Source organism: Theileria equi, assembly GCF_000342415.1.
Source record: "Theileria equi strain WA chromosome 2 map unlocalized gcontig_1105316255037, whole genome shotgun sequence".
Classification (NCBI taxonomy): Eukaryota; Apicomplexa; class Aconoidasida; order Piroplasmida; family Theileriidae; genus Theileria; species Theileria equi.
Window position 1 is genome coordinate 789,178 of NW_004668230.1, and position 25,346 is coordinate 814,523.

Below are 25,346 nucleotides of genomic sequence, written 5' to 3' on the forward strand. Positions count from 1 at the left end.
TTATGCCATAGCTCCTTGTGAACACTTCCTACGGATGTTCTATACTATGTAGACAACCATCAGATATATTGTTTAAACTTACTGCATGCAGATCGTATAACTTTAGGTTCCTAAACTTGGAGTTCTTGGTACCCAATACACTCCCACAATACTACTTTACTAGATGCATAACATCCAATTGTATGTGCACGCAGAATCGTTGCAATGAAATGCAAATTAAAACTAGTGAAAAATTAAAAACAATTATTTAAATGACCACACTTGCATGGTCTTGGAACCTTGATAATAAATTAGCAGTGATTGAACGGAGACATTAACGTGGTAATCCTCCCGTTTGCTTGGTTCCAACAATCCTCTCATACCCCTTTCCTTGTGCACGGCATAGTGTGCATACCTTGCGCTTTGTGAAGAAACAGAGTCAATCGTGCTGTGTGTTGGTGTGTAATCACTATCAGTTTCGAGTGGAGAATCGTCCCATTCGTCGCGCCCTATTTTGCACTTTATGTATTTGGCCAAATTTCCCATTTTGCCCCTATGGCGATCATTTTTGCATGTTCCATTCCTTTGTCCACCATTCATGGCCTTGATGTAGACGTCTAGTGGGTCCATACCCCTCTCACGCGTGCTGGAAACTAGAGAAAAGGAAAAGAGCTTGCAACCATCCATATAATCCCAGACAAAAATTTGATGAGTAGAATCCACGCTAACGAGTTTGGACCACCCGTCATGCACACATTGCGTTATCGGTTGCGTATGTCCATTTAGCGTAAAGAGAGATTTGAATACAAGAGTATCCCTAAAGACTACTTGCAAGACACGAATGTAGTTACGGATAACCAGAGCCCACTTTGAATCACGGTTAAGGTAGGTGATGCACAAAGGAGGCTTTGGTACAGAGTAACTTGCGTGTTGAATGGTAGCACAAGGCATATTTGGACAAAGATCCAAAAACGTGCTACGGTTGTGAATGCTCGTACAATAACCAAGTATGCAGTTGTCCATATCAACAGAGAAGCTAGTAATGGAGTCTTGTACGCTTTCCAGAGTTTCCCATCCATTATCTACCATTCTAACAACTCCCAAGTACTTGGCCTTGCTATACAAGATAGCCATGGAACCAAACAGTACCTCTATCTCAGAAATTGGAAATTGGCAAGCTTCATACTTTCCACTAGCTATACTACTTCCCTTTTCAGACCTTTTCCAATATATTTTCCCTCTATGGCTTCCCAGGATAATGTTTAAATGGGTAAACTGCAACCTTTTGTTACTCCAAGTCAACAATAGTCCGCTAATGTGTGCGCTTGTAATCTTATCTCCAGATTCTATATCAACATCAATGGTAAACCCCGGGCTGCTTGCTAGTCCGCATGCATGAGATTCCTCGTATTGATAAAAGGAAATAGCCACTCCACCCCTACCATTCTCATGGATAACTGCCAACACCTTTTGATCACAAGAATCACTTCTGCAATTAAAGGATGCGTGAATACCATGGCCCAACGCCATTTTACCATCCTGCAAACGCACCCAGCATACGACCTTTACATTTTTAAGGGAAGGTAAAAAGCTATTGACCATAAACCCTCCCTCCTTAAAGCTGCACATGTGGGAGTTTGACATTACTGAAAACGGCTTATTTTTGTCTACTGGAGCTACTAGAATGGGATTTGGGAATGATGACAGAACCTTGACATCCTGCTTCGGTTCTCCCTTCCATTTATCCCTCTTGAGCCTGTCCAGGATCCCCAAATCCAACAGTGGGTTTGAAGAATGCGCATTGTTCATCTTTATAATCTCTACCTTGCGCGCAGAACTCAAGAGCTTTGCGGCAGGATTAGAGATGATTTGTCTATCAAAACTTGGCATCCTCAGCGCGTATTTCAGAGCAGTTTCCGAGCCTTTTACTCCACCATCTCGACGTTGCAGAGGGTCGATCGAGATAGGAATCTCGTAATGTCTGTGTACATGTCCCTTTGAGTAGAAATTGAGCCAACAGCGGTGATAGCTGACCAGAGCGCTTCTTATCAACCGTGAAATTGAGGTGAGCGCCAGGAAATCCGAGAAATCGAGAAAGCCGCAGACCAATTCAATCACTTCACTCGGCGCTTGGCGAATAAAACGTGAGAGTTCGTTCTCCATCTCGTAGAAACGCCAGCGTAGGATAGAGGCGATACCAGAACGTTAAGAGGAGTTTCAAGAATACCAAGGGCAAACACGTAGGTATTTACAGTTACTAAATGGCTTTAGCAGATCCAAAGTCCAACAATAGCCTGTAGAGCCTCCAGAGTCCCAAAGAGACTCGTAGAGACGCCCAGAAGAGCAAAGCCTCGTCTGGTCTATGCCTTTTATTAAGGTGAGTGAGCACAGAAAATATACTGGCGATTCTGAGCTCCTGGGACCAAAATCGGGGCCTCCACCTCGCCCTACCCTCGAGAGCATCAGCTAAGAAAGTTCTACAAGGGTACCTAGAACGTGGGAGAGGAAAGTGGCATGGTGATTCATTAGTTAATTTCATGATTTTGAGCTCTACCGATTGTCTACTGTGAACTAAAATGTCTGAGACTCACTAGGGGTGTGTAGAGAGTCGCACACTTTGTCCGTATTTTCCCTCCTCCTAGACACTGCAATTGCGCTAAATACATTTCTGGATGACGCTCTTTTATGTAAATTGTCCAGAAAATGTTAATGGAATGTCAACGAGAGCCTGCCTGGAGCACGCACAGCACGGGTCATTGTCCCTCGACATCCTGGAGTCACACCGATGGGATCTACGGGCATTTCTACAGTTACCAGTCCTCTCTATGTATTACCAACATTCATGACTTTCTGCGGCTGCTGTTCTTCCATCCAAAGTGTTGCTGGGAGACTGCTTTACCGGCATGTAAAGAATTGTCTCAAAAATGCAGAACTAGCCCCTGACTCGTTTCCACACCCATGTCGTCCGTGTTTGCGGCACGTACCTTTTGCATGCAGTCACTGATTCATTAATCTCCTTCTGTAGGTTCCTCAGTGGAAAAATGATCAAATTTATCATACTCTTTAACCTTTTCCTTTTCAAAACTGCCTGCGGAGATAGGGGCAGTGCCCTGAGTCCAGAGATCATCAAAGAGATCTTTAGCATAGCTGAGGACATTGGAGAATACTCGGAATCAGTGCCAGACATGTTTGGTGTAGTAAAAAAGAGCTTGCATGATCTAGAACGTGAGATCAAGATTCGTGCACTATTGCCGGCTGAAACACAAATGGAAGCCTTTCGAATGATTAGCGCACCAATAAACGAATTCTTGAAGCAGGAACCGAGAAACTTTTTCGTACACAGTCCACCCAGAGGTGTTGCCTATAATCTGCAGATTAAAGAGGCAAGAGATGCCGTCAGGGTCGTTTACAGTAAACTCCAAAAGTTGTGGCTGGCAAGCATACGAAAGTAGCAATATGGGTGAATGATGAGTATGAGCTATGAACAAGTGTGGAGATTGGGAAACTTTGTGATTATCAACGGAAGAATGCGCATCCATGTAACCAATGGACAAGGTCACTATAGATGACGAGGGCTACCCTCGAATGCATCACCAGTTAAAATTTTGCCTGTACATGCACTGTCTATATTTATGGTTTGCCGTTTTTGCATTATTGTTGTCAAGCAGGGTTCAGGAAATGGAGTCAACTAAGCAGCGTATCAAACTCTCTCAAAGGGTTCATGTGGAATGTGCAAGATGTCATGCAAAGTAGACTAGGAATCAGACGGATCTCTGTAACCATAGGACTACTACAGGAGAATCTTGATGAGTTAGTTACTGAAATGAAGGTTCTCTAGATGGAAGACAATGAGTAGTTCTTCCTTAACTTGTTCACCAAAAGTACCCTGACGTAGAGAGGACAGCTTAGATAGTAGGATGAAGTGGTAATTATGTACTAAGACTTTAGTAAAGAGTCTGTGATTTTCTTGTAAATGACAAAATATTAATGACTCATTTAGTTTATAAAGTAGAAAAATAAAAGGGTATTTCCAACACTCTTTCCTGGCTCTATCTATTCCTCCAGTCATGCTTATCTATAATGGAATACTGAGAATGTGAGACACTTAAAGACTATTAATACACAATAAAATGTGCCTTGAGACACTGAATAATGATGAGAATGAATTAATAGCGACAAGAACTGTTATTCACCCCCATTAACCCCTACATTCCTTGATTCGACTCCCATTATCTCCCCTTCGTGATGTTGTTCATTTACCAAAGAGACTTTATGGTTCCGTTGTACCCCTGACTTGTCAAGACTCAAGGTCTTTGTTTCTCTACTCTAGTTTCCTTGTTACGCCTATTGTCTGTTTTAGCTATAAGACAATACAAGTGCATGCGCGTTTTGTCTATTGTTTTGAATACTTCTGGGTACTTTATTCTTTTAGATAGCACTCATTATTTCGCCTGTACCAAGACTTTAGTTGCTATTTTTAGAAGTAGAGGATCGGCAAAATGAAGGTTCTGGCAATACTATGGACGGTATGTCTGGTGGGACTCTGCCACTGTGGAGGTGATAATGGTGGCGCTAAAGGAGGAGTAAAGGGAGGAGAGAAACAGAATCAACCACAGGAAAATGCGCAGCCAGCAGGTCGTGTTGATATCATTCTCGATTTAGCTAATCCTGATAAAGACAAAGTGAACATAGAGACAAAGGAAGTTAGTGGAGTAGAACATACTACCTATACGTCAAAGAGTGTCCCTGTAACTTTAGTTGTTGGAGAAGAGACTCGACTTTGGGCTACTCCCGAGGGTGAAAAACTTCTATTGGCGAGAGTATCTAAAAAGAATGAATCTTCACTACTCTTAATTTCCGCTAAAACTCATGGGAGGGTTGGTAAAAAGTATTTTGAAAAGAATGGCAATGGTGAATGGAAGAAGATTACTGAGGAAAACTATGACAAGAAACTAGAGGACCTAAAGAATGAACCGACTAAGAAGTCTGCCAAAGCGAATGATCAGTCTGAAGACTCTCCTAATATTCCACCTCAATCTGAGGCTCCTCCTAGTGAACTACCTGGAGCTAAGAAGAAAAATTCCAAAAAATGATTCCTCATGGGTAATCTCTTATAAGTATAGTAGAATACCATGATTTGATGTCTTGCTCACATTCCACTGGGATGTGCATGTTTAATTAATGGTAGTCTCTCTTACATTTATAGGTATGGGTGATTAGCGTTTTTCCATATGTATTCCATATGAAACGTTGCCAATCTCCATTGTGATTTATCCAAAATAAGAGTTGAAGAATTCCATGCTACTTGAAAGAGGTGCTCTTTGGACTCATTGAGATGCTCTGAAACCTCCAGGGATAAACCAATATACCCAGGACAATTCAACTATGCATTATCCATGACTGTGTAATGCGAAAAGAATGACGATGTAAGTGACACAACTGCACTGAATGGACAGGTATAGAGGTACAAAGGGCGGTCATTCTCGGTCTATAATCACAATTAATGGCTGTTATGGGCCAGTTGCAAGAGCGTCATGCTCTCTAGTTGTGGATTTGGCGTAAACCCTCGTGGATATTCAAGAGCCAGAGTAGGGACCTATTAGCCGTAAAACCGGCAAGTATATAGATATTCTCCCTTCACTAAAAGTTACAGAAGGAGGATGGCAAAGAGATGAAGACCGGAAAGGGCAGAGAATGTGGACTGAGGGCTGCGCATCGTCCTCACCACATTGGGAGGCTCCTTCTCCCAGTTTATGCGGACATTTCCCTTTTATTTACCAAAGACACACATTTGTCGAGTGTCTGTTTCGTTTTTTGCAAAGGGGACCCGCACGTTTGCGATTTGGTTCGTCTACACACTCTCGTCCTACACATTTCCTTCTATAGGCGATTTACTGCGTTCGGTGAGGGATTTACTGGATAGTAGAACGGCATTTTCCGGTGAACGAGGCGGAAAATCGCGAAATTTTGGAGGACGCTGCGATAACGCTGGGAAAATGGATTCCGTCATTCTTTCTGGCCATAGCCAGTGCAAGATCAAGAGAAAGTATCCCATAAATAGGCCGGAAGGCGGAGATGGGACGATTTCTACGACATCTAGCACTCACGGGTCAACTACCCATGGGTCCTCCTTTTCTGCTCCAAATACTCACGCCACGCCTTATTCCATGGACCTACAGACGGATACTACCCCTGGAGAACCGGAAGAAGACGGTGATCCATACTACACATGGCGCAGGAATGCGCCCTTTCTCTACAACTCGCTGGTTGTCCACAATTTAGATTGGCCGTCGCTGGTCGTGGATTTCATGGACGACTCATCAAACTATCGGATAAAGAATGGAACGATATCACACAGGCTGCTCCTGGGCACTCACACTTCAGGAGCTGAAACTGAGTATGCCATGGTTGCAGAAGTGCGTACTCCAACAGCTACGCTTTATGAGAATTTGGCAACTTGCGAAAACTATAGTGGGTTTGTAGGCGCTCGTTCTGCAGCGCACGCTGGTCCCGCTCAAACAACAAGTGATCAGGATGAAAAGGCTACTACAATTGCTCGTACCTCGTCTCAGCCTGTTTCTCAGGTACCATCGCTGGATATCAAGGCCCGTGTAGTCCACCCCGGAGAAATTAATCGTATATCGCATGTTCCGGAAAGCAGCTTCAAGTTTGTCACGCAGACAAATTGTGGCCTGCTTCTCCTTTTCGACTATTCCAAACATCCCCTAAACCCCAGGGATTTGAAAAGTGCACCTCAAATGGTACTGTCTAATGGACACACCGCTGAAGGGTATGGAATATCGTGGCATAGCCCAAACAAGTTTGCATCTTGCGCCTCTGATGGGACTGTGTGTGTTTGGGATTTGAATAAAAAGGCTCAATCGTTTACAGCATCTCTTGATGGAATTCACGATGGAGTACCAATGGTGGAACCGCTTGGTGTAGTAAATGTAGAAGCCATTCCATTGAATGATTTGGAACATGTTCCAAAAGAGGAAAGTTTGGTTTGTGTTGCTTGTGACGATAGTTCCGCCAGAATTGTAGATTTTAGAGCTGGGAAAGCCACCAAAGTCTTTAGCTATCAAAATGGAGAGACAAATTGTCTATCATTCAACAGGTTTGACGCAAGAATTTTTGTTACTGGGGATTCAAACGGCTTTGTATCCCTGTGGGATGTTAGAAGGGAAGATGGACCAATCAAGCAATTTGAACACCATAAGGAGTCAATTTCACAAGTGGAATTTTGTAATGGATCCGCTGGTATTTTTGCCTCGGCATCTCATGATTCAACCTTGTGCATTTGGGATTTGGCTTGCAAAGATGATGAGCTTAGATTTATTCATGCAGGTCATCGTGGTCCAGTTTCTGATCTTTCTTGGTGTAAGCTTGGACCGTTTGGTGTAGCGCACGTTGGATTCATGCTCGCATCAGTCGGATCTGATAACTCTTTACATTGTTTCTCTCTTGATTTCTTGGGATTGTAATGTGGAATGTGTAGTCGGACTATCCTCCCTTCGGTCGGATAGGAGTGATGAGAATTCATCCATAAGATGAATAAATTGTCTAATGTGACTATTAGACAATTATGGAGACTGACTCTGGATACTTGTTCATCTTGTCATTCTGTGGATAGTCTCTCTGACGGTGAGCTAGTTGTGAGGGAGGATGAATGTATGGATGAGTAGGGAGTAACTAATGTATACTGGTCTGCTCCCTTTGGTCGCATTGAGACTACTCATGGATCTCAGAGTTTTGAAAGGATTTTAAAAATCATAAAATTAAAGGCGAATACAGCTAAGGATGGATGGTTGAACTAATTGTGGATATACATAACAGATGTAGAAGCAGTAAGATAAGATGTAAGTGTAATGGAAATGGAGTAGGTCACATTTCCGTGAAAACGGGAATCGTGAAATCTACGGATTTCAGATACTATACTCATACAGCTAATGGAAATAATAAAATCTCAAATGTATTCTGGCAAAAGTTTGAGCTTGATAGAACTAGAGGAGTTCGTTATGCATTTAAAGATGTTCAGTCTGTTACAAAATTTTACCATTCAAAGCTTGATGGTAAAAATAATTTCATAAGAAAACCTCTTATAATAAGAATTGGGAAACCATATGGGAAGATATATTGGTATGAGAATCTGGGACACTATGGTAACGGAAAGTGGGAGAGGATTTATGATACAGATGAGTATCCTACCGGTGAAGATTATTCTAAAAAGAATGAGAAGTTAGAGGGTAAACTAACGGAAGTTACTTGTAGATTATTCGCATATCATGGAATACGTTTAGACTTTACTCAAAACGCACGAACAACACACTGTCCAATATGCAATAAACAGAATGATGTAACATGTCTAAAAGAGAATCTCAGTAGTATATCTGGATATAGCAAGTATAGTCATTGTAGTGAAAATTTTTCTGATAAATATGTTATTGTGCACAAAAACTGCCCAATTACCTTTCGCAAAAAGTCATTATCAGATAATAAAGGTTACTATTTGCCTATTAGACTGGATGAAAATGTCGGTAGTGTTTCTGTTTACTATTGGGATGGAGATGAAGAGTACAAAAATCCTCTTTTACTAGAAATAGGGTTTAAGAATGGTGCAAATCCATTTTGGTTTGAAAACATCAGTAAAGGTGATAAAGGTGGAGAGATTAAACATGACAAATGGAGATATATTAATCCGAAAAAACCAGGTGGAGATATTTCTCATAGTGCCCATCTCAAGAAAAGACTTAATCTTCTCAATTGTGTATATAATGGAGTTGTTCAGATAAGCGTTGGGAAGTCCTATTGTCACTCCAAACACTATTTGCATAAAGATAGGACAGGTTATTGGTATGGTGAAATTAGGGATACATACCCTCTTCTCTATGCTCACATATATGAATCAAATAACGAATTTAAGGATAAACTATTTAATATATCTGAAATTAGTATAGATAGACAGAAAGAGAAATTTGAACAGAACATTTTACCATTTACTGACGTTAAGAGGTTTGTCGTGTATGTATCACCATGTTATAGTGATAAACCATTCTTAATATGTTTCGAATATGATAGAAACAAAAATCATAAATGGTACTATAGACAGTATGAAAGAGATACTTGGAAGGAACATAGATTCTCTGATCAGTCTTTCGGTAATATTAAGACCGAAATTGGAGATCTTTTTAAACAATTTAAAACTAGTTTCAGACTGAATGATTGCCACGTTTCTACCTCTTCAAAAGGAATTAAGCTTAATCTTGAAAAAATACCAAGTGACGAGCGACTCCTTAGATACTATGACAGCTCCGATAATAATACTCCAATATTTGTAACTAAATATGAAGAGACTCCTGTAGTTAACTTTTTAAAGAATTTTCATAGCACTACAAAAAACCCTTTCATTGTGAATGAATACTTACAAGATGGATACAAGATAGGAACAGGAATGAAGCCTCTCGAAGGTGTTGAGGGCTTTAGTGTGTATTTGTGGGATGGGGAACCAGAGAAACCAATATTGCTTGAAGTGAAACAAATTACCAAGGAAAAAAAGTACTATGGAAGAGGTAAAAATTTTTGGGGTCCTAGCCAAGTAGAAGGTCTGGATGAATTACAAGCATTAGACCACCAAAACTGTCAACATAACAATGCAATTCCCATGGAACTAACAAATCCTACTGACCTTACAAGATTTTTGCCTAAGAACAAATCTACCTGCCTGAGTACAAAATCTATACAGACCTCTTCATCGGTAACTCTTCCGCAAGGGGCTAGTGGGACATATACTGGAAAAGGATATCAAATTCCTGGTAACGCAAAGATTTCCAGAGTAACATATAATGGCCAGCCTACTAACATTGTTCCCCCCTATACTCAATATGGACCGATCTTTAATATTTATTACTGGAAGGAAGATCAAAACGTACCTTTACTTGTGGAATTTAAACCTAAGACTGGAGGGAATTCTACTTGGTATGAAAATGTTGGTGGTAATGGCACAGAATATAAGGAATGGAAAAATATTAATGATGTGATGTCTAAAGGATTCTATGATACTAAAAATAATCTTACTGATGATTTTATCAAGAAACTCCATGAAGTAAACTGTAAAGTGAACAAGGTGGTTAAGTTAGATATTTCACGACCACCTGGAAGATACTGCCACGATGTCAACTTTTCGCACGAACGGAGGATAAAGGTTACTGCTGGGTCACGTAATGATCCATACAATGGATTCACAGGTTATGTTCATGAGCCTGCAGACACGGGTCAAACCTTTATACTAATTGCTATAACAAATAATGGTAAGGAACAAAATGTGGACGGACTTCCACTGAAAGATATTTCAAAGGTCACTGTCTATTTTCCGAACTGTTATGGAGGAGCTTCAGTTGCAATATACATTAAAGATACCGTAGGAACTGAGAAGTGGTTTAGTAAAACTCCTGATGATAAATGGAAGGAAGCTACTCAAAAGTTTCAAGATAAGGGTAATACAGAAGTTAGGGATCTTCTTAGCAATATTAGAAATAGTATACATGCATGTGATCCATCTAAGAATCTACTTCCCTCATTTCCACACCCTAGCCTGGGACTAATATCTACAGTCGATGATGATAAGAATGACAAACGAGGGAGTTTAGAGGATATGTTCACTGATGACCCGGACGTAGATAACAAAGGTAATGATGGCTTTGTTGAACTAAATGATGAATATGAGGATAGATCAATAGTGGAATATGTCTCCTATAGTACATTTGTTAAAGACACTGCAGAACAACTTCAGCGAGCTGGTGTTACTCCACAAAATATACCTATACCTCAAGTTGCGAAAATTGCATCCGGAGTCACTATTGACATAAGTCAGGACGTTGACTCTACGCCTGGATATAAATTATATGGTTATACAGGGGAAAGGGTTGATTTGGAAAAGTCTGAATACCCTCCTGGCTTCTATATGTTTGCACACAAACCACACGAAGAAGACTCATTCACAGTTAACGAAGTTCAGTATGGAGGTATCATCAGGGAGGAAATAAAACAATTTGGACTCATTAACAGTTACTCGGTGTGGTATTGGACTGGGGATGAGAAACTAAATAACCCTCTCTTGGTAGAGGTTCTCAAGGAAGATGGCACATACATCTATAAATCCAGTAAGGGAGGAGGAAATAGTTGGTACAATACTTCCAGAAATAATAGTGATCTTACTATTCCACTAGAAGGCGAGGAACTTGAGGAAAAACTGGATGACCTTAACTGTCAGCTAAACAATGCAGCTACCATTAATTTGTCAAAAAATTTCGTTAAAAACCGATCACATTCTTGCGCTAACGTTTGTGTTGATTTAAGATCAATTAGATCTAATGATAACAGTATAGATTACTACAAGTATACCATATCTGATCAAAACTATAAACTTGCTAAGATCAAGTATTATATTGCCGGGAATCCAAATAGGAAACGGATAACAGCTACTGAATTAGAATTTCCTCTTGATGCACCTGTGGATTTATATACATTCTATTGCTCTGAGAAACCGGTTTTGATCTATGTTAGTCATCGAGGAACTTCCTCTCAACCAAATATTTCTGGATGGTATAAAAAGGGAGTTCTTGATAGTACTCTCTGGACAAAGGTGACAGATGATCTCCCTAGTATATCACCAAATACTTTTGACAACATTGAATGTATAAATTTCAACAAAATTGCTAATGCGTTGGGGTGTGTTAAAAATTGCTCCGATGGCCCTCGTAATGGAGGTCATGCAAACGGATCATTGCATATAAATCCCGTGTCTCTACAATCTAACCTGGAAGTAACAATTAAGCTCTCACAAAAACCTGCTAGACCAGTAATAACCATAGTATATATAGATCCACCTCTTACTGGTAAGGCTATAGAAGTTATACTAACTAATGAGCCTGATGGATCTGATTTCCTCAAGTATGAACATACAGACTCTACAAGGAAACCATTCAAGCTAAAAGCAGTAGAAGATGATCAGAATAGAACTGTGAGCGGAGCTAATGGAAAGAATGTCACCTCCGTTTCTGCTTATTACTGGAAGGATGAAGTGGGTCCCAGAAGACACCAAATACAGCTCTCCTAGTTGAAATACAGGACAGTACTGGAAACTACAAGTATTATGAGAATAGTAAAAATAATGAGTGGAAAGACATTACAGGCGATTATCTGCCTAAAGGAAGTAAACTTAGTGAATACCAACTCCTCCAGAAGCTCACCTTTCTCAATTGTGATATTAACGACGTTGTTCAAATATATCTCGGAGTAACCAGAACTATCACATATTGTCACCATCCTATCCCTACATATCCTCAATATGGTCATGCTAAAAAGATAAGGGCTACTCCAGCGGTGGATTCTGATAAACTCATCAACTACGTTGCTTATGAACACGCTCCAATGGAGGGAGGAACATTCAACATCTCTAAGTTTACAAATGGAACAAAGCATCCAATAGTTCCAAATGATATTAAACTACCTATTAAAGATGTTAAAAAGGTAATTGTCTACCTTTGTATTAAGGGTAATAAAACTCCACTACTCATATATCTAGATTCTGATATTCCCAAAAATCCTAGTGATAGGTGGTTTCAGAGTAAAAACGGAGGTAAAACATGGGACAAATCCACTGGTTTAGGCCATCCTAATGATAATAAAAGTATAATAAATATACTGGATGGACTAGAAAGTGCATGTAAGCCACCAACAGTTACTATAGATATTTATAAGAGGGGGGAACCAACTGGACGTTTTATTACCTACAGAGATGACATACTCCATCATATTGCCAGCGATGTCTATGTGAATGGTTCTCCCTCTGTTGTTGCAAAAGGGTTTACAGAATGTGAACATAATACACAAGGTAGAGATTACTTTAAACTCCAGAATGTGAACTATAATGGAAAGCCTACTACTGGAATTTTAAGTGGAAGTACTACCCATAGGATTATTTATATTTCTGTATTCTACTGGTCTGCTTTGGAAGACCCTTCTAGGAAGGATACTAGTGGGCCTTTACTTGTGAAAGTGACTACCCAGGAAATTACTGGAGGATTTACTGAAACTTACTATGAAAACACTGGTGATTCAGGAAACTTGAATTGGGGGCCTACCTCTGTAGATACAGCTAATATTGAGACTAAGCTTGACCTCCTAAACTGCAAACTCAACAATGCAGTGGTGATAAATATTAATGAAAGGCCAGATAATGGTCAGTCTAAGACTTATGATGCTTGTGAGAGAAACATTCTGGATGGTTCTCATGGTGAGAGAATGCAAGTTAAGAAGGATGATATTACTTCTAGCAATAAGCTTGGAAATTATGAAGTTTATAAGCATACTCTAAACAATGGTGGTGGAAAACCATTTCATATTGTAGGATTCAGGAATGATGATACTCCTCTTAGTAGACTACCCAAAAATATTCTTGATGTGGACCAGGTTAAAGTCTACTTTTGCTCAAAGGATGATCCTAAAAGACCCCTTCTCATTTACTACAAAACTAATGGAGCCGCTCATCACTGGTATAAGAATACTTACAAAGACGGTACTATCCCTGGTAACTGGATACCTGCAGAGTTATCTAACACCAATGCTCCTGAAAAATATGATGAGATCAAAAAAGTACTCAATAGTCTTGAAAGTAAATGTAGCGTTGCTCAAGAAGGTGAAATTGGACGTCTTGGTCTTGAAACTGCTACTGTTCTCACTGGTGGTGGCCTATATGGTGTCATCTCTGGCGTTTTTGGTGGATCCGGCGCAGCTGGTCTCGCTGGGTGGAAACTCTATAAGAAGTTTAAGGGAGATCCTTGGGTTAGACAAATTTAATGGCTGTCTAGAGATACCCTAGATACTAGCTTGGATACTGCCTTGAGTATCGAGTAGTTGGTCTTAATTTTTTGGTTTGTTTTTGTTTCATGTTAGTTGTTTCTCTCCTTGTTGGGTCACTCTTTCTGGACTCTAGTCTCATACTGTTTGTTGTGAAGATCCTCTAGGTTGACTAGTGCATACTCTAAAGACATGTAACTTAATAAGAAGACGAGTAATGCTGCATATAAAGAGTTAAAATTATAGGCTCCCTGGTGTTGCCCACTGACAGGTTTGAGAACATACTGCATTGTGTGTTGAGTATCCGTGAGTCACTACTGAGATGGATTATGAGAAGATTCTTCAGACTTTTTCATTCCGTCAAGGTTCCTTAAAAAGTCATTCTGCTCTATCTCATTCCATGCGCCATCAGCTTTCTCAAAACGTTTGCTCGGAGTCGTATGACCATCATTTACTTCGATACCAAGTAGCACGGATGCACCCCCTTGGAGTATAGGTTAATGGTTACATACTTTTCATTATCTTCTTTGGCCTCCCAAAGGACCTGATTGCCATCCATAACTGAGGTTATACTAAAGGCTCCATGAGGAGAGAGTACAAGACCATTTCTCGGGGCTAGTCTACTCGTTGTCTCATCTGGTTTGGCAAGGTCCAAATTAATGCCATCCTGAGGGACTTCCTTAGGTTCAGTTGGTTGAGGAAGAGACTCTACAGGCTGTTGAGGTGGAACTGCTCTGAGATTCTCCGTAGAGACTTTATTAGAGCCTCCTTGTACTGTTCTAACAGTAACTTCATCGTCATGCGTTTTACTTCCTCCACAGCACCAAAAGCCTGCACTGCATAATCTTACCAGACATACCGTCCATAGCAATGCCAGAATCTTCATCCTACTCCCACCTCTCAACCGGTGTGAGCAGAATGGGCAGTATGGATGAATGAATGCAAACAAGAAACAACCAAACACCTCCATTACCTTACAGCTAAACATCAGAGTATGTGTGACAGGAAGGGCAGAACAAGAAGAGCAAGGCTACAGGTTTTGACAAACAAGGGGCAGGGAATAGGTAGAAGGTCTCGTAATTGGAGCCGGTGTGTATTCAGAATGCAGAAGAGATGGGGCGTTGTTAACCTTAAAGGAAGAGAATCGTTTCTTCACTGCTAAACCCTTCATTCGTCATATCCATTCCTTTGGACAAATGGTCTTTAATGTTCAAGGTTTCTCGGTTCCATCTGAATGTGTAAGGTGGAAAGGATGAAGAGATACTGAGAGTGCCCATTCATGCGGGTTTAATGAGAGATGCAGAATGAAGGGTTTAGCAAGGGAATAGTCTTGGTAGACAAGAGGATGATGAGTACAATGATGTTTATGGATTGTTTCCAGAAACACTCTAGTCCATGACAATGTATGCGAAATGAAGCTCCCAAGTTTAAACGTCTATTTAGTATTTATACCGCAGTTATCCAAATTATGTGATTAATGCTCATTATTCCAAAACCCATACCAGCCGTGGAAATCATCAATACTGCGACCACTACAGACTAAAAGTATTCGAGACAACACCCACCTAATACCACAAATATGTAAAAAGAAAAAACATTAATGCATCTACTTTGCATGTGTTACTCGGCGCCATAGGGCAACAATTCCTTTGGCATCCGCAGAAACAATGACAGTGTCTAGTTGGTTAACTTCGACCGTGACAACAGGGCTTTGGTGAAAGTTTATAGAGTAAGGCATGTTTTCGTCCTGAAGTGAAAAGAACAAAATGTTACGATCCTCCGAACCGCTAACGCACCATCCGCCTCCAAATCTAGAATAACACGATCTGAGTGGTAGAGCAACGTGACTATTATTGACAGTGTATCTATATGTGAGTTCGCAAATCTTTCCATTTGATCCATCGTATATGCAATTGATAACTGCAATGTTTCCACTGCAAACATTTGCAATTAGGCAGGGCACACTGTCATTTGATGTAGCAGGTACAAAGCTTATACAAGTGACAGGACCCTTTGAAATCTGTTTGCTTGTGGATGCCTTTAGATGCATATTAGCTCTAGATTCATATATACAAAGCATGCCCTTTTCACTTCCCGCAATACAGTTGAGCCTAGTATCATCAAACGTAATACATCTCAGTTCGCTCTTTGTTCGTATCTTTTGAATAACAGTTCCCTTGTTGTAGTCAACAATTCGAATAGTAGGACTGGAGTTACAGCAAATAAACAAATTTGGCTCCAGAGGATGAAATAATATACATAGACCAGGGAACGAGTCATTGAATACCTTGATGAGCTCCCCGGTCATCACATTCCAGGCCCTAATTGTGCAGTCAACGGAAGATGTGACAAGTTCATTAACATTAACCTTTGAGAAACTCATGCATGTAACCGCCTTTGTATGGAGGGATAGTGTGAATGATTCCACAATTTTGGTGCTTTCATCAAGAGGATATTGTGCTCCCTCTTCAAATCCTCCCTTTGCCAACACATCCAATTCAGTGGTTGTACGATAACAGTGGAAGACATTAATTGTTCCATCCCTACGTCCAACTGCCAAGAGTATATATGGATCTGTTGGTTCCTCCGGTCTTATTGCTAGGCAAGTTACAGCACTTGTGTATTTCGAAATGTGAGAGACTTTCTTGAGTGAAAGTGGTGGTAACTTTGTGGTTTCATCAACAACAATGGTCGGTTGCAAAAGTTTTGAGTGGCTAGAACTATTGACTCCAGACCAAAAGTTTCTAAACTTTTCGTAAAACATGGTTAGTGTGCTTCTATTCGCATTTCTAAGACTCTTTTGTCTTTGAAATTCCACAGATTGCTTTGAAGATATAATTGAACGGAGACTCTTTTTAGACTCCACAAATGGAGCCACTTTTCTCATGAATGTAAAGAGATCATCTACCCTAATATACAAGAGTTCATTGTCGATGGCAAACTTTTGTGCAACATTTGCATCAAATGCAGATTTACCCTGTTCCATAAGCAAAAAGTCATTTTGAATAAACGCAACACTAGTCTGCTTGAGTTGCACATGTGACATTAACATCTTGGCGATTGTGATTCCCTCAAGTAATGATTGCTCTTGACTCGGATCAAAGCATACTGCAACCAAATAAGCAGCCTGGAACAAATCACGCGCTTCTTCAGTGTTAACATGAGGACCCGGAATTTCTGCAAGTTTTAGGCTAGTTGACCCTTCAACCCCAAATTCATAAATGTTCAACTTGAGGCTAGTTTCTTCCATCCTTTTCTCCTCAAAGGTGCGATGAGCTGTCAAATTAGCATCATCTCCTTTGGATATTAGGGCCAACTCAACTAGCCGGCTCTTACCGCAACCCGCTGGCCCACAAAGGATAATGTCAACTGTGGGCACTTTTGCCTTTGGACTTGCCTCCCCTCTCATATCATGAGAAGAATAAGTATCTGTGCGATGTATAGAGCCTGAAGGCCTTTTAGAGTACATTCGCTTCGGCGACGAAGTTGTCTGCATTGCCTCTCTACTGACAAATTCCTTAATCATCTTGAGATCCTCTAGGGTTCTTTTGTTTGCATTCTCAACTTCTGAAAGTTGAATTTGCAATGAATCACGTTCTTTTAAAAGTTTTTCATACTTGGCAGTCATGTCAGCAAGTGATTGTTGGAGACCAGCAACTTTGGCGCCCATTTGCAATAATTTAGCCTCAGCGTCAGTCTTTTTGAGTTTTTCTTCCTTTAGCTCCTCTTGCAGATCCTGAACTCTCTTAATCATAGTACCCAAACTCTTTGCTTCCATACGGAGACTACGCAATTGGCGACGTGCAAGTATGCTTCTCCATCTAAGTTGGGCTTTGATTGTTGCGGTACGGAGTTCCAGATAGTAACTTCTATGCTTATACGCTTTCCAAGAAGCCTGTAGTTTTGTAGCCATTGTGTTAATGTGACGTTCTTTCGTGTCAATTTGAGATTGTACACTTCTAAAGATTGAAGAAATACGGACAACGATAGAAACGAGTTTCGTGTATTTTTTCCTACAAACGTACATCCTAAAACTACTTTGGATGAGCAAAATAGCCTCGTTTCGAAGTCTTCTCATCTCCTTTATTCTGTTAATTTTGTATCTAAGCCAAATTTGCAAGGTTCTAATCTGGAACATCCATTCTGAATATAACTTCCTTTGGATCATGCAGCGCACATGTGCTTGTATAATCGTTGCAGAATTATTTCTAAATTCTTGCAAGGCTCCAAATAGAATATCGTATGGTCCATTTTTGAAGAATATCAAGCTTTTACCAAAGGCAATGCTTCCGTTCTCGAAGGGGTCATATGGAATAAATTTGGAGATAAGTGTATCCAAAAGAGCCTTTGCCTTTTTAGTAGCTACGTCATCATCTTGAGAAAGACTTTGAGAATCAGTGCCGGATCCATTCTGGAGATATCTAAATTTGTTGTAGAATTCCAAATGTTTCATACGAACAGGATATCCAGCTCTGCTAACTTGTACAACTTGGAGCATACCACCGCATCTAAGCTGTTCATTTACAGAAACACGTTCAAATTCATGCGGTACACATCTCTGATTTGGCTTGATACATCTGATAAAGTGAGGTTCAGTTCCACTAATTCTGCTCATCAACACATCCAACTGGCCACAAAACTGGGTGGAAATGGTCTTTTTCTTATTTTTTGTAGGTCCTATTGCACCAAAGTATGATTCAAAAATTGCCTTGATCGGTTTGTTCTTTGTACTTATAATAAAGTTTATAGCATCATCAGAGAGCTGATCCTTATTCTTTTCCAAAAATCCGTCAATCTTGTACTTGACTTCTCCTGCAAAGTGCTTGATTATGAAACTAGTTTGATCAGTCCTAACTTTGGCAAACCGTTTGTGATTTGCATGACGTTGGCATATTTTATTACAGAGTGCTTGATCATTCCCACCAGGAAGTTGGCATTCTTCATCCACCATTGGAAACAAGCCATTTACCTTAATCTTGAACAAATCTACACAGTCTTGGTTGTCTGGAAAATCAAGAGGATTCCAAGAAACACCTTCTTGAGTGTACAAATTTTCTTCAAATTTGAAGACACAATTGTTGAAAAAATTTTGTAGAGTCTCATTGGTAAAGTTAATACATAGCTGCTCAAATGAGTTGAGTGTAAAGCATTCAAAACCGAAAATATCCAAAATGCCACAAGTGAGTTTGGCATCTGGATTATAACCAATTGCTTGGTTAGCTACTTTTACAATATAATCAAAAAGAATTGAATAGATATTCTTTGCAATAGCATCTCTTACATCAGAGGCCTCTTCTACTCTGAGGGGCTTGCTGTAAAATTCATGAGCTGTTTTAATCGTGCGACATAGTAGCACATTGAGAAGTGTAGCACTATCCACATTTAATAATTCTGTAACTTTGGTAGCACTGTCTTCCACAGAGTTACTAACAACAGCACCCTCAGAGCAATCCCTATTTACCACAAACTGAATATTGCTCAAATGTAATATTGCGGCAATGATAGAGAACACAGTGTTCACATCATCAAACGACATTCCAAGAGTTTGCATAGCAGCTATAGTATCTTCAAAAAATTCTAAATCAAAGTCCCTAGTGCTATCCTCCGGTAAGATCCTGAAATTACCCTCAAAATAACTCAAATCAAAACTCCACTTTTCCAAGTGTGCATGACGCTCAGATTTTGGAAACTCGTAAACTCTAGACTCAGCGAATGCTGCAACTAGTTGATGGAAAATATGATAATTGCGCTCTCCTTGCTGTTGTTGAGTTACCCTAACCTTTTCCAAAAGATACGTTTCAATTGTAGCTCCACATATACGTGACCTATCAGGAGCCGTTTTAACGTATTGCAGCTCTATGAATTTTCCATAACGACTGGAATTGAAATTTCTAATAGTACTAGCATTACCAAACGTTTCCAATAGGGGATTACTTTCTAAAACCTTCAATTCAACTGTGGACCTCTTTTCAAGACTTTCTGCACCGGCAGTAGCCAAATATTTCATCACATATTTTGTGGATTCTGTTTTGCCGGCTCCGGATTCACCACTAATTAGGATCGTCTGCGATTTTTCGTTCAACGTCAGGCCCTGATAAGCGTCGCTGGCAGTAGAAAAGACATGAGGGGGTTTGTCTTGAGTATTATCCATGAACTTTAACATCATTTCATTGGAATAAAGCCCATGAATTGTTTTGAAAGGATTAACGGCGATAAGAATTTTGCCAGTAAGAGAATAGATTTTATCAGTTCTAAATCTACAATGCAAACTGTGCAAGATCGATGCTTCATGCAAGTGAGTTAACTGCGTTAAATCGTCAGGAATATCTTCTCCTCCGTCAGTATCTATAAATTGTTGATAAAATATGTTTGGATGTATATAAAGCGATATAATATGTAAAGATGCATGAATAGTGTGTAATCTACAGCATGGGTCAGGAAAAATCCAAAGAGTAGGGTCATAGTTGCATAATACTCGATGAAGCTAAATCCATAACTCTTATCAATAAGCATAGCAAAAAGTCCCATATCTGTCTAACCCAGGAATCTCCCTTATAGCGGTTATAAAGCTTCCATCCTCCAAAGAATGTTGCAGCAGATCCGGCAGAAGTAGTTTCAGCATGAGATTGAGTAGCTTGAGTAGATTCTTTAGGAGTTTCAGGATCTTCAGCTACAGTAGGAGCTCCACCTTGATTAGTATCAGATTTACCATCACTATCACCAGGAGTACCTCTACTATGATCATTAGTAATTTTTCCAGAAGGAGGAAGAACAGCAACAGGTTCTTGATCAGCTTTACCAGTACCAGATAGACCAACAGCAGGTTGAGGTGAGAGTGGAGGACATGTTACTTCACTTGCACAAGTTAATTCCTTAGCAAGTTTACTCCAATTATTGCAATCATTAATTTTTTCTGGTGTCACATTTTTGAGTTCAGTCAAGACTTCTCCCCACTGTTCATCTCCATTACTGCTACTACCACTACTAGTAGGCTTATGGTACCAGCCTTTGACTTTGTCTCCACCTTCAACATATATGAGCTCTGGATTGTGATTACAGTGGAATGCATAGACAGCTTTGACACCATCCATGGGGAAGAGGAAGTTTGAGGACTTTATACGTCTTCTATTCTTGGAATTATTAGTATCAGTACTAGTAGGATTATTAGGAAAAGTAAGATAGTACCTTATCCTTGCAAGTTCATGATTACCAATAATTGTGTGTTTGTAGTATTCAACAGTAGAGGCAACTGGAACTTTAAGTTTCTGAATAGCTATCCTCCGCTGATTGTCATTATCACCATGGTAAATACAACGGCAACAATATGGTTCTCCATTACTAGCTCTACCACTCATGGACGTACTCTTGCTAAGGTCAATTGTTACTCCACCATAGTTCGAACAGACTAAGTCATCCAGTGTCCTTTCAATATCACCGGTTATGAGTTGAGGTTTAGAACCGCTATTAAGTATAGTCCATTCATTACTACCATTATTCTTTACATTGGCATAATAGGTAGTTTTATCCTTGGTAACTCCTACCACGAGAACCCTAGTAGGTGTATGGCTGGGTCTTTCATGTTTCCAGTAATAGGCAGAAACGGAGATCACACTCTCAGGTCCATTAGGAGGAATACCCGGAATAGGACTACTCTGATCATCCCATACTTTTGAAAGTGTGAATGGTTTATTTCCTCCACCTGAATCATTATCTTGATGAGTATACCTGTAGAACCCAGATGGTTCCTCATCCCTTTTGACAGTAATGGTAGCATTACCAATTCCAGCAGCATATCCACTATTAGTCCCCTTTTGTGAGAGCTTAATGGTTATTCCTTCTTCCACCATCATTACTAGAGTTACCAAAACAAGTCCCTAGACATAATCACATCTTCTCACTAGCCTAACCTCATCCATGTTCAGAGAGTATGGTCTTTAAAAACCCTGAGATCCATGAGAGTCTCAATGTAGTACTGTCTAGTCATATGGAACCACATTCCAGCATCCCGTGGGCTACATTATTCTATAATAGACACGTCAATGCTTAGCATATCCCTACTCCCTCTGGAGATACCATCGTCCTTGCATTTTTTGGAGGTACAGAAAGTCCTATACTGCTATTGTTGCATTATATAACCCAATGTTTGGCACTTCGCAAGGCTCCTCCATATACTAACGAATGCACAAGCTCCCTTTGGTCGCCTATTCGCTTCGCTCATAGTGACAAACTACCTAGTCTTAGACGTCGGTAGGTCACCTGCTTTGGTCAATGGACCTACGCAGTGAGAATCCTACTCTTTTCAGACCTCCCAATGCTTTCATGGTCATAGCTTCACTATGGATACTAAACGTCCATGCTATGCGTTTCGTGCGTTCACACTCTCAGGGTCAAACATTCACGCACTCTTACCTACGGAATGAGGGTAGAAAAGGTCATCACTCTTGAGCATGACAATTCCATCCCCTTCTACATCTTTATTCAATTCATCCTGGACGATTTTAGCGGTGATTGCGTCGCCTTCAACCTTTTCGACTACTGCCCTCGTCCAAACCTACACATTTTGCATTTTTCTCCTTTCATTCGTACCTCTGACTTGGACTGCACGAAAATGTGCGTACCAGCGGCCAAGTTTACGTTCAAACTCGCCATTTTATTTTACATGTACTGTTCACGCAAATGGTAACGCTCCGAGACCATTTTACTACCACATGCCCGCGCTCCAAGCACAAAATGGAGCATTTATGGTATTTTACTCTCTTCAGGTATTTATTTCTACTGGAAAAGCGAGTTTGGGGCAATGAGAGTCCAATGGTACTTTGGGGACCCGATCAAGTCAACTTTTCTCGGCTAGACAGAGACTTGAGTTTCTACGAACTGAGTTTAAATGCGGTATAGAGAAAAATCATGCATGAACCAAAGGTGCAGTGTGCACATAAAAGGAAACGAGAAAATGCGCTAGCCGGGACTCGAACCCGGGCCTCAACCTTGGGAGGGTTGGATCCTACCCCTGGACCACTAGCGCTCGGGTCCGGGGCCAAATTTTTGGGTCCATACGATGCTCTATGTTTTTGTAGATTCCGTTGTTTTTTGTACATACATTTCACTGTTATCTATCGATATAGAGGAACAAGTGGAAAACGAGCTCGAATTCTCTCGCGACCAAGTAGTAAGGATTATGAAGAAACCGTATGCTCCCCAAGAATCATGTAGAATAACCTGGACGGGACAGTTTAATTAGTTGGATTACCTACCAGTAAGACACTATCAAGAGTAATACCAAGAATAGGCAAGTGATAGGAAGTACTCTCAGGACATGTACCTTTATAACAAAACGAGTAATAGTGTATACCAAGAGTTAAGGTAAAAGACTCTCTAGCATTCCAGTATACCAACAAGAAAGTGGTCTAGAAGGAGAGGGTCTCATGGTCCCAGTTCTGCCTATTGGCAGGTAGGTAGTCTATTTTACATGCGGGTGATTAGTCGTGCAAGTAGAGAAGGCCCTTTCCATACGGCAAGAGCACCCAGCCCCGCTCCACCTAGTCCAGTTCCAACAGATGACCCAATTATGGTAGTAGTGGGTGACTCAGGGAAGTGTGCATTCCTGAGAGCATCCAGCGTTTTCTTGAGCTCAGGATTCTCTAGTTTAGTTCCAGATCTAGGGTAGTCGGTCCATTTAGAATCCTTGCCTTTCTTGCTATAATAGACATAGTTTAGAGGACCGGTACCTCTTTTCTCTACTTCAACCAATAAAAGGTTCTCGTCTGAGGGATTATCACCATAGTAGTATGCTGTTACATTTTTAACGACTAGATTGGGTGGTATACCTTGTAGGGGAGAACTACTGTACTTGACATATCTAGCCACAAAATATGTTTTCCCTTTGATACAGTGGGTAAAAGTAGTATAATCACTATCTACTTCTTCTTTTGTGAATTTAATTGTGTAGGTAACTCCTCCAGAAGAATCAGGATCTTGATATGTACCAGGATTTCCACCACGAATTTCAGTTCGTCCAACGTCAATAGTAACAGTAGGCAATTTGGCCTTTAGAAGCTTTAGTATTTTTGGATCATCATTATTACTCCCAGGTTTATTACCTCCTTCGACTTCAGTCCACCTATTAGATTCTAGAGATTTTCTTTCGAACCAATTAGATGAGTAGTTCATAAGAAGTGGGATTCCTTCAGGTCCACTTGGATTGTGATATACATACGCAGCGGATATTATGCCAGTCAATGTTAATCCAGTCTGCTCTGTTTTTCCATCATTGAACCCGCGAATAAAATAACCAGTCAGGTTACGATGGTAGTAATAGGAATATTCAGTAGTATCATCCTTAATACTATAGTTGTTTACTCCAACCTGCTTGGAACCACAATTTGGACAATTGTAAGGTCCACTATTCCTTGAAATATCTATAACATGAGTTATATTCCTTCTGCAACTTTCGGTTTCAAGCAGATTTATGAGACCGCCAGATTGTATATTTGTATTAGTCCACTCATTGTTGATAGTAGTGGTCTTATAATACTTTTTTACAGGTCCTAATAGAATTATTATCGGTTTGCTATAATCGTCTCCCGACCAATAATAAACTGTTACACTCTTACAGTCGTTAGTGGAATCGTTAAATTTGGTTTGGGATTTGCTATCTTTAATACTAGTAATCTGGGTTCCACTTTGATATGGACTGTATGTGAGCGTTACATACCCAGGTAGATTATCAATATGTTTAGTTACGGTTATTTTTACCCTTTTCCTGGCAGATTTATCATCGTAATAGTATTTATTGTTTCCACCATCATCAGATTTGACTTCTCCATCATCACCATCGGGTGTTTTACCGATATCTATTTCTACCGTATTCTCACTCATGCTACTACATTTTCACTAACGGTCTATAGTATATCAAGGCATTAAGCATGTATTATTATCTCTATCCTAATTCATTCTTCCATAGTCTCATTCATAACATCCTCCAATCATTCCTTCATAGTAGTACTCCATTCACGTCTCAACTGGTGTGAACAGAATTGTCAGTATGGATGAATGAATGCTTACTAGGGATGAATGATAACTATGTAAAGAAGAGACAATATGCGTGACAAAAGACTATAGGTCTAAACAAACAATGGCACAGATACCAATTTGTATTATGACCCCAAAGACAATAGACTACAAAGAGTACTTTTTATACTCACTAGAACCATAAGAGAGACCACAGTATCTCCAGAGGTACATAATCCACATACGACGTAGACCTAGAACAGTTTAATTGGGGCACGAATATGTACATCTGGATAGTCATGTGCGCATATCCCAGAGAGTATCCGTGCTAGGGACCCTATATACTGGACGAGTATGTCTAGTCCAAGTACGCCATGTTTAGAATGTCCATAGTAGATATGGCAAAGTCTCTGCGTATATCTGCAGTAATGACGCACAATCCATTATCTATACTCCGTAATATTGACTCTAAAGACCAAACCCCTGTCACTGGATGAGAAAAT

The 25,346-nt window shown here is 40.2% G+C and overlaps 9 protein-coding genes and 1 non-coding gene across 10 annotated transcripts; 4 read left to right on the forward strand and 6 right to left on the reverse strand.

Annotated features, from left to right (window-relative positions):
• Positions 1-243: 243 nt before the first annotated feature.
• BEWA_038460 (conserved hypothetical protein) lies at positions 244-2,142 on the reverse strand (the record flags this gene model as incomplete). The annotated part of the gene is made up of 1 exon (XM_004833204.1): positions 244-2,142. One exon carries the CDS (start codon positions 2,140-2,142, stop codon positions 244-246), a length of 1,899 nt encoding a protein of 632 aa, XP_004833261.1.
• Positions 2,143-3,020: 878 nt separating this feature from the next.
• BEWA_038470 (signal peptide containing protein) lies at positions 3,021-3,431 on the forward strand (the record flags this gene model as incomplete). The annotated part of the gene is made up of 1 exon (XM_004833205.1): positions 3,021-3,431. One exon carries the CDS (start codon positions 3,021-3,023, stop codon positions 3,429-3,431), a length of 411 nt encoding a protein of 136 aa, XP_004833262.1.
• An 802-nt stretch (positions 3,432-4,233) lies between these two features.
• BEWA_038480 (signal peptide containing protein) lies at positions 4,234-5,072 on the forward strand (the record flags this gene model as incomplete). Its single annotated transcript, XM_004833206.1, has 1 exon — positions 4,234-5,072. Exon 1 carries the CDS (start codon positions 4,479-4,481, stop codon positions 5,070-5,072), a length of 594 nt encoding a protein of 197 aa, XP_004833263.1. The 5' UTR covers positions 4,234-4,478.
• A 601-nt stretch (positions 5,073-5,673) lies between these two features.
• BEWA_038490 (chromatin assembly factor 1 subunit, putative) lies at positions 5,674-7,463 on the forward strand (the record flags this gene model as incomplete). Its single annotated transcript, XM_004833207.1, has 2 exons — positions 5,674-5,824; positions 5,866-7,463. The coding sequence occupies 2 exons, from the start codon at positions 5,674-5,676 to the stop codon at positions 7,461-7,463; spliced, it is 1,749 nt and encodes a 582-aa protein (XP_004833264.1).
• A 320-nt stretch (positions 7,464-7,783) lies between these two features.
• On the forward strand, positions 7,784-13,836 carry BEWA_038500 (hypothetical protein; the record flags this gene model as incomplete). The annotated part of the gene is made up of 2 exons (XM_004833208.1): positions 7,784-12,058; positions 12,106-13,836. 2 exons carry the CDS (start codon positions 7,784-7,786, stop codon positions 13,834-13,836), a joined length of 6,006 nt encoding a protein of 2,001 aa, XP_004833265.1.
• A 451-nt stretch (positions 13,837-14,287) lies between these two features.
• Positions 14,288-14,722, reverse strand: BEWA_038510 (signal peptide containing protein; the record flags this gene model as incomplete). Its single annotated transcript, XM_004833209.1, has 1 exon — positions 14,288-14,722. The coding sequence occupies one exon, from the start codon at positions 14,720-14,722 to the stop codon at positions 14,288-14,290; it is 435 nt and encodes a 144-aa protein (XP_004833266.1).
• Positions 14,723-15,442: 720 nt separating this feature from the next.
• BEWA_038520 (myosin, putative) lies at positions 15,443-21,686 on the reverse strand (the record flags this gene model as incomplete). Its single annotated transcript, XM_004833210.1, has 2 exons — positions 15,443-20,181; positions 20,312-21,686. The coding sequence occupies 2 exons, from the start codon at positions 21,684-21,686 to the stop codon at positions 15,443-15,445; spliced, it is 6,114 nt and encodes a 2,037-aa protein (XP_004833267.1).
• Positions 21,687-22,231: 545 nt separating this feature from the next.
• On the reverse strand, positions 22,232-22,485 carry BEWA_038530 (hypothetical protein; the record flags this gene model as incomplete). The annotated part of the gene is made up of 2 exons (XM_004833211.1): positions 22,232-22,387; positions 22,423-22,485. 2 exons carry the CDS (start codon positions 22,483-22,485, stop codon positions 22,232-22,234), a joined length of 219 nt encoding a protein of 72 aa, XP_004833268.1.
• A 302-nt stretch (positions 22,486-22,787) lies between these two features.
• Positions 22,788-22,858, reverse strand: BEWA_038540. The gene has a single exon. It is a non-coding gene; the product is annotated as a tRNA-Gly (tRNA).
• A 440-nt stretch (positions 22,859-23,298) lies between these two features.
• On the reverse strand, positions 23,299-24,711 carry BEWA_038550 (hypothetical protein; the record flags this gene model as incomplete). The annotated part of the gene is made up of 1 exon (XM_004833212.1): positions 23,299-24,711. The coding sequence occupies one exon, from the start codon at positions 24,709-24,711 to the stop codon at positions 23,299-23,301; it is 1,413 nt and encodes a 470-aa protein (XP_004833269.1).
• Between the last annotated feature and the right edge of the window lie 635 nt (positions 24,712-25,346).